The following is a 17,054-nucleotide window of genomic DNA, read 5'->3' as shown; positions in this document are numbered from 1 at the left end:
CATTTTCTTGGAAAAAAAAAAATAACTTGTTCAGTGGCTGTAATTTTAAAGAAGTGAACTGTCAAGCTCTTCTTCCACAGTAATGACTAGAAGATTTAAACTGCCTAACTTTTCATAAATTCATGAAGGCAAACCCGTTCCCCATAAGGAGTATTTATAGGCAACAAAATTGTAAAACAGAAAGTATAGCATCGTAAACTAATAATCAGTAAACTTAGATTCTGTGTCATAAAGTAACTGTCACTAAGTAATGTAATCTTTGGTGATTATCCTCTAGTCTCATATGCCTCATCAACATAGAGTGAAAGTGGAAGGGTCAATTTTATGTTCTATTTTAGAAACTACTTGGTGTATATAAGCCAAGACTTGTACTCAAGAAAATATTATGTAAAATAGTTAATTATGTGAAATGTTACTATTGGTTTTAAAAAAGGAAACTGTATCACATGAAATAATGAAAACTCAAAAATTAAGTTATATATGAGCAAATAATTTTTTTTAATTAGGTATTTTGCAGTTCGTGTTGTTGTTGTTATGTGCTACAGTGTCAGAACTGCCTCACAGGACTCTCTAGAAGGTTTCCAGAGGCATTAAATCACATGGGAGGAGACTGCCTAAGTTTCTCTAGGAGCACCTGGTGTTTAAATCATGCATGTGCCTTTGGGTTGGTAGCACAACTCCTTACTACTAGGCAATCTGAGCTTCCAATTTAAGAACATACAAATAAGAATACTTAAACATGTTAATAAAACCATGACGACAACATAAATCTTTATGACTATATGGCATTATTTTTGGCCTCAAAACTACCATGATATGCACACCCATGTTTATCGTGGCTTTGTTCACAATAGCAAGGAGTTGGAAACAACCTAGGTGCCCATCAGCAAACAAATGGATAGAGAAGCTGTGGTATGTTCACACAATGAAATACTACACTGCATTGGAAAGCAAGGAACTCATGCAATATTATTCAAAATGGGTGAGCCTGGAGGACATTATGCTGAGTGAAGTATCTCAGTTGCAAAAGGATAAATACTGCATGACACCACTGCTGTAAAATGGGACTGATATCAGGGTTGGGGTTAAGACTGAGAAAAACTGGATAAACTGTGTATACTGCACTGAAACAGATGAGAAAGAGAATAATTTAAATGCAATGTATGATAGGGTATTATGGTTATCACAAGAGTCCACAATTAAGGTTGCATAGTGGAATGTACTTGGGGCGGGGGGGATTGTGTACCAGGGAAGGAGTTTTTCTTTTACTTTTCAAAGAGAGGAGTGAATGGGGGAAGGGCAGGGAGGCTGGGCAGGGAGAGAAGTGCAGCAATGAATGAATGGAAATCGAAAATCTCTGAAAATGTTCATTAAAATTATTAAAATAAAAAAAAGAACCTACCATGATTAATGATTTTGTTTCTATTATTTAGAATGTAGGTAACTAGATATGACAGTAGGCACAAGATATGATAGAAAATTAACATTCAATTAGCTGATTCTAAAACTACACAAACTTTAGAAAGGCAAAAAAATTTTTGTACAAACAGCTCTTCTATAAACATGTTCAAAAGTAGCATCCTCAACTGAATATATACAACTGTAAAATGGCTAACTAACATTGCATAGGAGTACAACATTCTCATTTCTGCCCTTTATGAAAAAAATAAATTATAAAGTGTCATATAACTAATTTCAAATTTATTTTTTTTTAATGATATAAACCTCGAGAGAAGTGAAGAGGTCCTAGACAACAAATGACATCCAAAAAATAAATTCCGTAAGCAGTAAAATTATAAAAAAATCTGTAAACAATAACCCTTTTTTCCATGTTCCTCTAACTTACCCATCAAGAGAATACTTTTTAGTAATATTTTATTGAGATTCTTAAAGAATATGAAAAGTGAAACAATTATTCATTATACAAGGCCATAACATTATTGTCAAGCTTCTAAACTGACTTATAGATCAAACCAGATTTGCTTATTTTAAGAATTAAACCTTACTCCCAGAAATTAAGAAGCACAAAATACCAATTCATATTTTTAAACAGGCCATCAAATTTGTCTTTTTTTAAAAAAATTCTTACTGTAATGAAGTCATTCCCTTTAACCATTCTTCCTTGGTAAAAAATCCCATGCTTTCAGCTTCCAATTTCCATGCTAAAACTAACATAATAATCTGGAAAGAACAAAACATAAAGGATAGGGGGAAAGTCAGCAGAAATAATCATGTCTACATTTACTATGGAAAACTATTTTGATCCTTCAACTATTAAACAATACTACAGCTGGAATTATTAATTATAAAGAAACTGAGATAGGCCAATTTCTTAAAGGTACAAAAAAATTTTATGTTTCTGAAAGTAGCACTTCGATGATTCTTATAAATTAATCAAGAAAAAGAACTAGGCAACTTAAATTTATTTGAAAATAAAAAAAAATTTACAATCTTAAGGATGAATAAACTCTTCATACAAGAACTAGTGTCTCAATTTTTAGAAATGTACAAATATGTTACACCCCACCTGAATTCCAGTTCTACTTAAATAAAACATACATTTTCAGGTTCAACACCAATGTCTTCACAAAACTTTTCCATTCCTTCTGGCCCTACAACTTCATCAGGACCTTCAAAGACAAAAGTAATTTGAGTATTTTATTGTGATTACTTATTATCAAAATAAAACATAAACAATAACACTACTAAAGGCATCTATAACTATATCACAATAATTTATAAATAACTAAATTTGCAATATGAAATGGTTTTAATAATAGTATAAAAATTTACTATAGGAATTAAAATAAAATTTTAAAAGTACTCTTTGAACAGAAATTCATAACACAAAATTATAAATAAAAAAATACTCCAATAATATCAATTACTATTGTTCATGCAATAAAATGACTCTAGCTATTAAAAAAATTACTAAGAGTCTACTTCGAATAAAGTTTTCCCACTGTAAGAACAAAAAACTTCTTATTTTACCACAATGTGAAACACCAGAATATTCAATAGATATTTACTTCCTAAAATAGGTCATTCATTATCCTTTGAAGTATTTTTAAATTCTTGAAAATTATATATGTATAAATTAAAACAACGAGTAAAACAAATTATTACACTCTAATTCAAAGGAGACATTTTTCTTATCATTTTCAGTTCTAAAAAGACAGCAAAAGTATTAGTTTAATCTCTAAACTAATTTATCTGAAAATGAAAAAATTGTACTTAGCACATTTATACCAGTATTCATAGCTCTAAATTTAACATTACATAATTTTAAATATTTTTTATCAAATTTCTCAAATACATCAGCATCAAATCTCTTTGTGACTGCATAAAACAAATTTTATATGAAATATGATAGATGTTTTACCACTCTTTTAAAGAATAGTCAGTTTAAAATATTACAATTAAAAGTAGCCAAGAGAGGCCTGCTTTCCTTTCTTAAGAGCTAAAAATGCTCTAGTTTCATAAATCATAAACTATACTAAGAGTGCTCAGATGGGATTTATAGTCTTTCTTAGGTACACTAGGACAACATGTAGAAGGTGTTTAAAGGTTTTTTAAACAAAATGCAGCCATTCAGTGTGGAAATTAATCTATCTTTCTGTTTGAAATATGAACCAAAATGCCAGAGGAAGTTAAGAAATCGTCTGAAACAAAAATCTTTTTAAACTTTTGGCGTGAAAAAGGGTGTCATTAGGTTGAAATATGTATGTATTAATAATACACGGAGGTTTTAAAAGGTAAAGAAGATGGTCATTACAGGAGATTGTCACTGCCTAGTATACTGTAGGGATTTATTTTTCTTTTAGAAATTATACAATAAAGCTATTTTCGAAAGAAATATACATATCTTCTGTTACTTAGAATTTCTGAAATGTGACTTAGAATGGAATAAAAATAAAGTTTAATAGAGGAAAATAAGGTTGTTTTTATGATATGATAGATGTATGTACTCAATTTTTCACCCTAATACAGTAAGAAAACAAATGTATGTGTCTTCAATGCTGCCTTTACTGGTTGGAAAACAAAGTATAGTTATGCCAAGAAATGTTACTGTCATGAAATTTAGCACCCTCTAGAAAATGAGAAATATCCATTTTAATTATTTTATTAAGATCAAGTTTAATTATATAAAGGCATTTGGGAGCTCTGGTGGCTTAGTGGTAAAGAATTGCACTGCCAATCCAAAAACAAATGGTTCATAACCACTGTCCTGACTTATCTGTTTGCGAATGTTCAAAACGTGTATTTCATAGAAATATTTCACTATTGGTATATGTTCAATATGTTGTTAATCTGATTTCAAACCAAACCCACTGCCATTGAGTACCTTGGTTACTCAATGTAGGAAGCAGAGCTCTTGTGGCCTAGTGGCAATCCCGAAGTCACAGGGTTCGAGGACACCAGCTGGCTCAGCAGGGGAAGGATGGACAATATCCTTCCATCTGATTAACTGCCTTTGAAAACTCCTTATAGGGTCAGCTATGGGTTGGTTCTGACTCTAGGGTACACTACGATGTGTAAGAAATAGTGGGAGGTTGTTACTTGCTAATTATTTTAACCAATTTTATGCTATGAAGGAAAGTCTGGAGAAGAAATAAAAATAAATATGAAAGAATGTATTAATTACTTTTACAGCATTTAGTAACCTTTACACATGAACTGACTTAAGCGATCTTTTAATTCTACATCATACATACCAGTAAAACCAGCATTGTAAATAATGGGTCAACATTTTAAATGGAGGTCAATAGGAAAATGAATTTCCTTCATTTAAACTGGGTTAGTGGTTGCCTTGGGATGCCAGTAATAGCATTTTTTTTGTCTAGAAATAATCTTTGTTCTGCTACTAAATAATTTTTAAGTTATACTTTTGAGATTACTCAGTTGATTATGAAAGTTACTGTCCTTCTAAATAGTCTCATTTGCTGCATAAAAAAAAAACCTTCAAACTCATTGCCATAAAGATGGAACGGATTCATAACTGATCCTCCAGCAAGTTTTCAGAGACTATAAATCGCATGAGAGGAGACTGTGCATTTTTCCCATCGAGTTGTTGGTAGATGGCAGTGCAACTTCTTAACCACTAGGTCATCAGCTACCTGTTGTCAGGTACTGTCAAATCAAGTATGACTCATAGCAACTCTATGAACAGTAGATCTAAATCCTGTGCTATCGTCACGCACTTGAGCCCACTGCTGCAGTCACTGTGTCAATCCATGTGGCTGAGGGTCTTTTTCTCTTTCACCCTCTCTCTACCTTTCCAAGCATGATGTCCATCTCTAAGGAACAGCCTTTCCTAGCAACATGCTCAAAGTACTCTGAGACAAAACTTTATTATCTGCCTCTAAGGAGCACTCTGGCTGCACCTTGTCCAAGATATCCTTGTTCTCTTGGCAATCCATGGGTATTAGTACTTCTCCAGCACCACAACTCAAAAGGATCAATAATTCTTCTGTCATCCTTATTCACTATCCAGTTCTCAGATGCACAACTGATTGAAAAGACCATGGCCTGAAGCAGGCATACTTTAGTCCTCAAATTGCCCCATTGCTCCTCAGTAATTAACTGCCCTGTAGCTATATACCGCTTCTAAGAAGTTAAAGTTGAACTTCAAATTCAGTATATCTGAACTTGGAATAGTATTAAATATAAGATAATGATTATATAGATATATAGTTTTATCTTAAATAAAGACTGAGAATTCTTGTGATAAAAACAAATTAAAAATAAGGAGGCATGTTAAGAGAAAAACAAGGAAAGGGAGTGCTTGTTTCAGGAAAGTTAGCTTCTGTTGTCATTAGACACCATAGTGTGTCAACTGCAACTCATAATGACCATACAAACAACAGCTGTGAACCTTCTTCTATCCCGCACCATCCTCACAAATCTCCAACAGGCCAGCACCCAGGATGCAGTCACTGTGTCAATCGATCTTGTTGAGAGTATTCCTCTCCTCTTACTCTCCACTTTTCCCAGCAAGATGTCATTTTCCAAGGACTGGTCCATCCTGATCACATGCCAACATATGTGAGATGAAGTTTTACCATCTCCATCCTCTAAGAAATCCTCTGCTTGCACTTCTACTAAGACAGACTTGTTTACTCTTTTGGCATTCCATGAGATTTTCAGTACTAAAATCACTAACTCAAACAGACTAAAACCCACAATCAGAGTAAGGGAACAACAACAAAATCCGTACCGAAAAAAGTAGTAAATGGGAAAGAAATGTTCTTTTTCTTATGCTTACTTAACTCTTCAACTAGGTTTTGATTTCTACCTGTGTGCTGCAGTACCACCTCAGCCCTGTAGCTTTTCTTCCACCTTTACACTTAAGTAACTTCCTCTCAGAAGACTTCTGATGCTTAAGTTATATAATCCTTCTAGTAATCCTTACAGAGCATCTTCCTAGTGATTATCATGTATTTACAATAGGCTGCTTAGGTCTTCATTTATTATTTTATTTCCAGGAGAACTGAATGGATGAATACCAAGCATGAAGAAGGTAAAAAGCACTGTGTAATGATTTACCTGCATTTTAAAATATTATGTCTCCCAAAATATTTCAGAAAATGTTAGACAGATTTTGTTGTTGTTCTTGTAAGATATTATCCAGTTGATCATGACTCACAGTGTTCTATGAGCAATAAATCTGAGTCTGGTCCCATCCTACATCATCCTCATGATCTCTGATATACTCAGATTCACTGTTAACAGTTACTATGTCAATGCTAAAGGTTGTCCCTTCCTTCTCTGACCCTCCACTTCTCCCAGCATGCTCTTTTTTCAAGGGCTGGCCCCTCCTGACAACATATCCAAAGTACGTGAGAACAAGTTTCACCATCTTTGCCCCTAAGGAACATCCTAGTTGCACTTACTCTAAGACTAATTCAGAAACATTTCAAAAGAATATTGAGTAGAAAAGAATCTTATCAAGTAGAAAATGTGTTATATCTACTTTGTGTTTTATAATGAACCCTGATGGTACAGCAGTAAAAGGTCCCAGCTGCTAACCATTAGGTTGGGAAGCTGAAATTCACCAGCTGCTCCTTAGAAGAACAATGAAGCAGGTGGCAGTTTGCTTTTGCAAGGATTTACTGCCTTAGAAACTCCACAGAACAGTTTTGCTCTGTTCAAGGTCGCTGAGAGTTAGAACTGACACGATAGAAATGGGTATGGTTTAGGGGTTGTTTTTCAGAACACCAATTCTACTGTACCCAACGGTAGAAACTGTTTCATTTGCAGCTGTTTATAAATGGCATTACTCAATTTTACCCTCTCAGTAGTTTCTAAGGCTGTAAAGTGCATGCAAGGAGGCTGTCCATCTTTTTTCTGTGGGGTCACCAATGGATTCAAACCAAAAGAATTGTGTGGCCTTTGGGTTAGTAGCTGGTTAAGACACCAAAGTTCCCTTTGCCTCTCCTACACAATTTAGAGACATATTAGTTTGAAAAGGCACCAAATTCTTAGCTTAACTACAACTTCTAGTCTTGACTCTCATTCTAGCACAGAGCACTAACACATACCAATTCTACAATAAAGAATTTCTTATAAGAATGAACCCAAAAAATCTTTTAAGATATGTAACTAGTATCCTGTCACATTATTCATTACCTGCATACTCATAAAACCAAGCCAGGCACTTCTTGCTTGAAAAATGTTCCTCTCCACTTATTAGTCTAGCAGGAGGTTGAGGTCTGCAATAGCTTAGAAAACACACAAATAAATGTTTAAGATTTTTATCAGGTCTCAATTCTTAGCAAAAATTCCTAGTTCAGGAGGAACCAATTTAATTTAAACTATATATACGCATATCTACATTTGGCATTATAGGAAAGGGAAAAAAGAGTTAAGTATTTGCAATTTTAGGCCAGGAAGAATTTCTGGCTAACACAAATGTGATTTGCAAATCTATCAATTAATATTATGACCCTATATTTCAAGGAGTACAAAGAGGCTAATGGTCACAGTAAAAGACTGATAGTTGGGAAGGTATAGATTTTTTTTTATCTGATACGATTTGCATGAAAATTCTCTTGTTATGTAACAGACAAATGTCAAACACTTTGAAAACAGTATGTTACAAAGTCTACCTTGATAATTAATCAAGCATTTTAAAAGGGTGAGTCATCTTCTAAGCCAAAAGATTTTTTTAAAATAAAACATTTAGAGTCTCAAAATTAGAGTTTAGAGAACTAAAAGACATTTGTCTACGAAGAACTCCATTCTCCAATGGCTTCTAGGATTTAATGGACTTCTGAGAACCATTTCATAAGGAGCTCAATTACACTATCACAATAATAAAGAAATACTAGAACTTTTGTAATTAAGTACTGTAATATCAAATATATGTACCATATTTTAAAAATGTAAATAAATGTATTTATTTTTTCCTCAAATGAATCAGGTCCAGGTAACTCAAGGAATTGTTGATTTATCACTGCAGCTTGCTAACAGGCAAAAATTACCCCATTTTGAATATTTGAAAATGTCATTTTCTAAATAAGATGGCCATGTGTTAAGAGTTAAAAGAAAAATGAATTTGCATATTTCCTTATAAATATAAGCTAGCTAATAAAGTAACATGTCACATCCCAGATGCAATATCAAGAAACATTAAAGGGAAAAAAGCATTTCCTATTAATAGCTTAGCTCTTAGGTTCTGTAGCCAAAACAGTAATATTAAAAATTCAACCAAAAAAGGATGATGCTAAGTAAGTCATCTAACTTACATTTTAAACAGATGTCTCTTTAAAGAGAGCTTTATCTTTTCTCATTACAAGGATAGTTATTGTCTTTTAGTGCTAATGCCTTAAGTTGCCACACTTAATCCATCATTGATAAGTCCAAGACCCACAATACGTAATTTTTACGTATCACCTATACAGTAACGACTTTTGCAGTATGCAAGGTTGCTGTGATCCCTACAACCGGCTCAGAAAGCTATATGACTTTAATGGTTCTGTCGTCATTATCTCCAAGAGGAAAGAGCATAGGATAATTTCAAATTATTACTAATATTTATATTGATAGCTACAGTGCCTTATATGCTAGAAAAAACAAAGGACATGCAGAATCTTTCCAGCTCTATACACTAGGGTTTGGCATAGGTGGAGGCACGGATACCGGAGCATGGGGCTCTTAACCATTAAAAAAGCCTCCCTCTAAGATCGTTGGGGTAGGCCCACGACAATTATTCAATCTGGTGGCCAATTACAGCATGGACACTTTTCCTGTCTCCATTCTCTAGGCAGTTGTCAACATTCTTCAATCAGGGCTGCTTTTCTTGCATGCTTTGTAAAGAAATTCCATAATGGCCCTTCCAAGGATCTGTATCCTCTTCCAGGTCTGGTAAAGAAAGTGGGAGGGATTAAAGAAGCAAGGCTTCCAGGGGAGAAGGCAATTCACGTCCGCATCCCACGTCTCACCCTCCCAGGAAGGGAGGTTCACTGGCCCTGCAGGAGCTCCAGGGCACAGAAGCGCAGACACGAGGTCGGCGCAGACTTACGGTTCTCCGCACCTACCACCCCGGCAGAGGCCTCCCTTCTCCACCGCACGAGCCCCGAGGGTCTCCCCGCATGGAGGAAGGGGAGCTCGAGTGGTGGGGAGCGGGAAAACGTGGTACCTGGAAATTTTACACTTCTTAAGGCTTCCGTCTTCCGCTACTGCCGCTGCCACCCCGGGGGATTTTCTCTTCTTCTTCACCGGCATCTTCCGCCCTCCCCGGCAGGGCGGACAGGAGAGCCGGGGTAAGGGGTCGCCGTCCACAGGAGGCCCTTCAGCGCTAGCACCCCGTTCCCAGAAACAGCAGCAGATAGAACAGCAGAACGTCCAGGCGGCACCGGCGTGGCCCAGTCCGGCTGCTCCTCACTGCCCGGTCTCCTCGCCGCCCTTCTCTGCCTGGGGCACTGGTGGGACCTCTCCTGTAGGCGGCACGGGTCCTTTTCGTAGGGAGGCAGCGCGGATAGCGCGGCACCTCACCACCCATAGACTCAAAGAGCAAGCGACTTCATTTAACCCGGATGCGAAACCCCCAGAGACGGAAGTGACCCTAACGCAAAGCCGGTTGCGGGGAGGGGCGTGGTCCTTGCTCACTTTAATTTGTGTTCCGCTTGTGCTAGTACCTTGGGGTCCGTTTTGGCAGAATGGTCGTCTTTGATTGTACCTTTCCGTGCAGTTCCTTCACATCGCCACATTGATAAGTCTTCACCAAGAAATACTTTATGAAATTAACACCTTGCGTTGGCGTTAAAAATAGCGTAGTGAGGTGGACCATAACGTAGTGAAGAGGACCATCTTTCAGTTCTGACCTACTCCACAGGGTAACTTCACCTTAAATGTTCTTAACCTCCTAGAGGCACGCAATATGTTGTCCTTGCTTTCTTAAGGTACTGACCTTGTTATTCAGAAATTCCTTTCTTTTTTCACCCCATAGTCTTTGACAGCATCTTATTTTAAATGCAACTATTTCTGTTTGTTCATATCTCAATGCTAGTAAATGGAGCTCTAGTTGCTTAGTGGTAAAGAGTTGTGCCATCGCGAAGATTCAAGTCGACCAGCTACTCCGAAAGTTGGGTAAGGCTAATAAGTAGCTCATTAAAAAAAAAAAAAAAACAACCCACACACACACACAAAACCTTAGTATTAAAGTTGATTCCAATTTATATCCACTCTTTATTGGTGTTCTAGATTTCATGGCTGTAAATCTTTATGGGGGGAAAAGCTGATGGTTCCAAACAGGATTTTTCAAGAGATAACCCAACCAAGAGTTGGCCTAAGAGGCCACTGAGCCATTTAATACTCAGAAACACTAGATTTTGCCACCTCCACTTCTGTGGAAACATTGTTTATGATAAGTGTATGTAAATGCTTTACAGTAGAAACTTGTTTTAGTCAATGTTATTATTAGGGGCTGTAGAATCAACTTACATTCATAGCGACCCTGTGAACAACAGCCCTGTTATGTACTGTCCTCATGATCTCTGCTATACTCAGGCCCATTATTACAGTCACTATGTCAGTCCACCTCTTTGAAAGTCTTCTCTTTCTTTGACCCTCTCATATTAATAGCACGTCTTTTTCCTAGGACTGGCCCTTCTTGACAACATACTCCAAATACAGTAGGCGAAGTTTCACCATCTTTGCCTCTAAGCGCTCTGCTTGCACTTCCTGCAACACAGACTTGTTTGGTTTTTGGCAATCCATATCTTTATGGATTTTATAAAGATATTCATATCTTTACCAACACCACAATTCAAAGGCATCAATGCTTCTAGTCTTCTTTATCCATTGTCCAACTTTCTGGTGCATAGGAAGCAAGTGAAAAGACCATTGCTTGAATCAACACATCTTAGTCTTTAAACTGATATCCTTGTTTTTCAGCACTTTAAAAAGATTTTTCACAGATTTTTCCTATGCAACACAACTTTTTGATTATAAGGAAACATCTTTCATGATCAATAAAACATAAGAAAACTTTTTTAAGGCAATATAGATGTAAAAAACGGGTGAAAGATGGCCAATCTCATAATTTAAAGTTTCTAAGAACTTGCTGGAGGGTCACCTATGAATAAGTTTTGACTCGAAAGCAGTGCTTTCTTTTTTTACTATTAGGCACCATCATGGGACAGTAAAACTGTCTCACAGCATTTTCTAGGTTATATTTACATGGTACAGATCTGTCGTTCACAGGAAGGATTGCTATGAGTTATACTCATCCCCTCAATGGCACCTAACAATGACAATATTTACTGGAATAGATCATCAAGTCTTTCTCCTGAAAGGCATAAAAACACTGATTTACTGATGTCAAATCCACTGATCAGGACTCAGTGGAAGGTGACTGCCCTTCTTATAGGGAACTGCTGGGTACATTAGCACCTCCAAAGACTAACTTCAGCTAAGTATTGGCTAAGCCACCAACAAGGTGGGTTAAAACTAACCTTTCCCTCATGGACAGCTGACCATCTCATCAGATTCAGTAATAGCCAATAGAGTTAAGATGAAACTGCCTCTACTTTTGTAAACTAATCTAGCCAGTCAAAATATTGTATTTCCTTAGTGCCTATAATTGTTTTAAGGCGAACAAACACATACTCCAAACCAATCAAGGCTAATGATGCTAAGAGGCAACATCAAGAAGTAACTTAGTTTCCTCTTATGAACCTGAGGGGATATAGAGAATTCAGGCAAAACTCATAATAGTAATTAACTGGATGATTTACATCACCTCCCAGAGGAAGAGATTAGTAAAGTAAGAATATAATTTTTTTAAGAATAACCATGGTCAAGAGACCATGCTGAGGCAGGAAAGGGCCATAAAACTAACTACAGATCATTCATTGACCCATTGACAATTGAAGGGGAACATTATTGATAGGAGAGTTTGAAATTAACTCTCCTTCATTGCAGTTAAAGCACCCAATCACTGACGTCCACAGGCTGGGGCTGAGAGTTAAAATAGCTCTGTTGTTATGTGCTGTCGAGTCACTTGTGAATTATAACGATCCTACATACAAGAGCCCTAAATCCTGCTCTATTCTGTGCCAACCTCACCATCTCTGACACACCTACTCCCATTTTTCCAATCACTGAATCAATGCATATCATTGAGGGTCTTCCTCTCTTCCACTGTCCCTCCACCCTCCCAAGCATGATGTCCCTCTCCAAGGACTGGTCCCTCCTTGTAACATGCCCAAAGTATGCCAGATGAAGCTTCAGAATCCTTGCCTCCAAATAGCTCTAGGGTTGTAAAAAGTTAGTGGATTCTGATCCTGGCCCACTTCATCACTTCAATGCAGGTAACACGCCCAAGATGGATGTCAGATGACACTCTGAATATTGCACTAGAGCGCCAAGAAGCCAAAGCAAAGGCAAGAAATTAAGGAGACGAACAGAAGATTTCAAAGGACAACTCGGGAAGACAAAACAAAGTATTATAATGAAATGTGCAAAGAGCTGGAGTCAGAAAATCAAAAAGACTGAACTAACTCGCTCAGCATTTCTTAAGCTGAAGAAACTGAAGAACAAATTCAAGCCAGAGTTGCAATACTTAAGGATGCTTTGGGCAGAGTACTAAATGACATAAGAAGCATTAAAAGAAGATGGAGTACACAGAGTCACTGTACCAAAAAGAATTGGCTGGCACAGAAGAATTTCATGAAACAACGTATGAGTAAGAGCCTGTGGTGATGAAGGAAGCTTCTCTGAAAGAACTGGCGAAAAGCAAGACTCCAGGAATTGACAGCATACCAACAGACATATTTCAACAAAGAGACACTGCCCTGGAGGCATTCAATTCACTAAGTTGTGCCAAGAAATCTGGAGGACAACCACCTGGCCAATTGACTGGAAAATATCTATATTTGTTCCCATTCCAAAAAAAGGTGACCGGACAGAGTGCAGACATTATAAAACAATATCATTAATATCACATGCAAGCAAAAATATGCTGAAAAATTATCCAAAACTGACTGGAGCAGTACATCAACAGAAAACTGCCATGGTACTAGGGAAATTGTAGCTAATGTTAGAGGGATCTTTTCTAGAAACAGAGAGTACCAGAGGAATGTCTATCTGTGTTTCATTGACTGTACAACAACATTTGACTGTATAGACCACAACAAACTGCGGCTGGAGAAGAATGGGAATCCCAGCACATTTGATCATGCTTATGCAAAACCTATACTTGGACCAGGAGACAGTGGTCAGAACAGAGCAAGGAGACACTGCATGGTTCAAAATTGGAAAGGGTGTCTGCCAGTGATGTATTATGTCTTCATACCTTTTCAACTATATGGCGAACATACTATCTGGTAGGCTGGGCTGTATGAGGAAGAATGTGGCATCAACAACCTGTGTTATGCAGGTGACATAACCCTACTTGCTGAAACTGAAGAGGACCTGAAGTGCTTATTGCAGAAGATCAAGGACTACCGCCTTCAATATGGGTTGAAGCTCAACATCAAGAAAACAAAGACTCTCACTGACTGGCAGCATTCTAAAACACAGTGAAGAGACTGATATTTTTAATAGCTTTAGTTTGCTTGACTCCACAATCAACACTCTTGATACCAACAGCTAGGAAATCAAGAGACAAATTACATTGGGAAAGTCAGCTGTCAGGGACCTCTCCAGAGTACTAAAGAGCAACAGCATCAGTCCAGAGACTAAGATAAACCTGATCCAGGCCATAGTTTGCTTGTTATGCATCAGAGAGATGGACAACTACTAGGGTTGATAGATAGAATTGATGCCTTTGAGCTGTATTGCTGGAGAAGAGTGTTGAATATACCATGGACTGCTAAGATAACAAACAGGTCTGTCCTGGAGAGGGGGAAGCCAGGCTGCTTCTTGGAGGCAAGGATTCTGAGGCTTTGTCTGCCATACTTTGGGCATGTTGTAAGAAGGGACAGGTCCTTGGAGAGGGATGGAAAAGATAGGAAGACCATTGATGAGATGAATTGATACAGTGACTCGGGTAATGAGGGTAGTAGGTGAGTCAGAGACAGTAAAGTTGGCATAGGATAGAGCAGGTTTCAGGGCTGTTGAACATAGTGTCTCTAGGAGTCACAAACAACTCAATGGCACATAACAACACCAAACAGGTGGATATTAGAGAGCTCTGGTGGCCTAGTGGCATGAAGCTACACTGCAATCCTTAAGGTATGTAGTTCCAGGCCACCAACTGCTCCACAGGAGAAGGATGGGCAATCTCCTCTCATGCGATTAACTGCCTCTGAAAACCCGATGGAGGGTGAGCTTTGGGTCAGTTCTGACTCTATGCTACACAACACACACACACACACACACACACACACACACACACACGTGGAGATTAGGTGCTTTGTGGGTGCTGTAATGTAATAAAGGTATTTGTTTGTTGTTATCGTGTGCCATTTAGTCACTTGTGACTGATAGTAACCGTTTGCACAATACCTATGAACACTCTCCTATCCTGAGCCAATTTTACTGTCTCTGACACATGTACACCAATTCCCCCAGTTACTGTGTCAACCCATCTTCACCATGGTCTTCCTCTCTTGTGCTGTCCTTCACTCTTCCAAGCTTGATGTCCTTGTCCAAGGACTGGTCCGTCATAGCAACATGTCCTAAGTATGTCACTCAGAGCTTCAAAATCCTTGCCTCCTAGGAGCAACTTGATTTCACCCTTTCCATGACAAACCTATTTGTTCTCTTGGCAGTCCCTGGACTGACTGTTCAATACTCTTCTCCAACACCACAAGTCAAGGGTATTGCAATTATTTTTCTGTCATTCTTAGTTATTGTCCAGTTCTCTGTTGTGTAGCAAGTAATTGTGAAGACCATGGCCTGCATCACCTTAGTCTCTAGACTGATATCCATGTTTAGCACTCGGGAAAAGTCCCTGACAGAAGATTTTGCTAGTACAGTTAATTTGTCTTTTGATTTCCTGACTGCTGGTGCCACGAGCGTTGACTGAGGAACTAAGCAAGCTGAAATTGTTAACAATCTCAATCTCTTCTTCATCTATCATGTCTCTGCTAGTTGGCCCAGTGGTGTCTTTGTCTTCTTGATGTTGAGCTTCAATTCACTGAAGACTGGTCATTGACCTTCTGCAGCATATACTTCAGGCCCACCTCAGTTTCCATGATCAAGGTTGTGTCTTTTGCATAACAGGTTGTTGTAGAGTCTTCCTCCAATCCAAATGCCACATTCCTCCTCATAAAGCCTAACTTCCCGAATTATCTGTTCGACATATAGCTTGAAAAAGTATAGAGACAGGATATATTCCTGGCACACTTCTTTCCTGATTTTGAACCGTGTAGCGTTCCCTTAATCTGTTCTGACAACTCACATGAGTTCAATCAGGTGTTCCTGATTTTCATTCTTCTAAGGTTAGCCACAATTTGTTGGGATCCACACAGTCAATTCCTTCACATCGTCAACAAAACACAGATGGACATTCTTTCTGGTATTCTGCTTTTCAGTCAAGATCTATCTGATATTTGCTATGATGTCCCTAGTGCCATAGCCTCTTCTAAACGCAGTTGTATTTCTTGTAGTTCTCTGTCAATATATTGTTCCGGTTGTTTTTGGATAATCTTCCATAGGATTTTGCTTGTGTATATAATTAATGATATTTAGATGGTGCCTGAAATTTCTGTCTGCCCCTTGAGTCCCTCAAAGACTCCACTGGGCAAAGATCTGCTCCTGCAGTTATTTACAACCTCTGATGTTTTATGGGGTAGTTCCGCTCTGTCATGTAAGGTCACTATGATTTACAATGTCACAACTGATTAACTCATAGCTGACCCTTTGGCATGTTTTCTCCTCCTGTAAATTGAACAAGAGGATACTGCCCATCTTTCTTCCAAGTTAGGGTCTCATGGATTTAAATGCCTTTGGGTTGACAGCACAACTTCTTACCACTAAAACATCAGAGCTCCCTTTGTTGTTGTTTGGGGTTTGTTTGTGTTTTGTGTTTTTTTTTTTCTTTTTAAGGTGGGATGAAAGCGTAATAAATGAAATATGCCACCAACTTCTCTCTTCGCTTTCTTTCCTGCTCATATTTAATTGGTTGTTATTGTTGTTATGTGTCATTGAGTAGGAGGAACCGACTTACAGTTGACACTCCAGTGGGTTTTCAGAGGCTGTAAATCACATGGAAGGATACTGTCCATCTTTCTCCTACAGAGCATCTGATGAATCCCACTTGCCTGCTTTTGAGTTGGCAAGGCAGGTCCTTACCATGAAGTCATCAGAGCTCCATACTTAATAGGGAATCATATGGAATTATATTTGTAATGACTCTGATATATTCCTTCTTAATAAAAAGGAATTTGGAAAGCAGCTGGGCAGATGTAATTTAGGGTAGTTCGTCCCTTCTCTGTCTTAGACATGCACAATGTTAATGCAGCCGTGACTTCTGCTATTTGTCTCGGTCTGTCTTCACTCGTTCCAGTCACACTGGGCAGTGGGTCCAACATTTAGCAAGTAACAGTATTCATAGCCTTCTCTCAATAATGTACTCTTGGCTTTTTCTATCACATAAACCAATA

At 37.8% G+C, this 17,054-nt stretch overlaps 1 protein-coding gene across 1 annotated transcript in view; it reads right to left on the bottom strand.

The window, feature by feature from the left end:
• Positions 1–9,726, bottom strand: part of DCUN1D5 (DCN1, defective in cullin neddylation 1, domain containing 5) — a 33,057-nt gene extending 23,331 nt beyond the window's left edge. The window contains exons 1-4 of the mRNA XM_006887301.1: positions 9,641–9,726; positions 7,630–7,721; positions 2,560–2,630; positions 2,090–2,181 (exon numbers count right to left, since the gene is read on the bottom strand). Of these exons, the coding sequence (XP_006887363.1) occupies positions 2,090–2,181; positions 2,560–2,630; positions 7,630–7,721; positions 9,641–9,726 (341 nt within the window). The remainder of the gene's footprint in view (positions 1–2,089; positions 2,182–2,559; positions 2,631–7,629; positions 7,722–9,640) is intronic.
• Positions 9,727–17,054: the final 7,328 nt, after the last annotated feature.

This window comes from Elephantulus edwardii, unplaced genomic scaffold (genome assembly GCF_000299155.1).
Source record: "Elephantulus edwardii isolate Elephantulus edwardi_28Jun2011 unplaced genomic scaffold, EleEdw1.0 scaffold00056, whole genome shotgun sequence".
NCBI lineage: Eukaryota > Metazoa > Chordata > Mammalia > Macroscelidea > Macroscelididae > Elephantulus > Elephantulus edwardii.
This window is presented reverse-complemented; position numbering and strand designations above follow the sequence as displayed.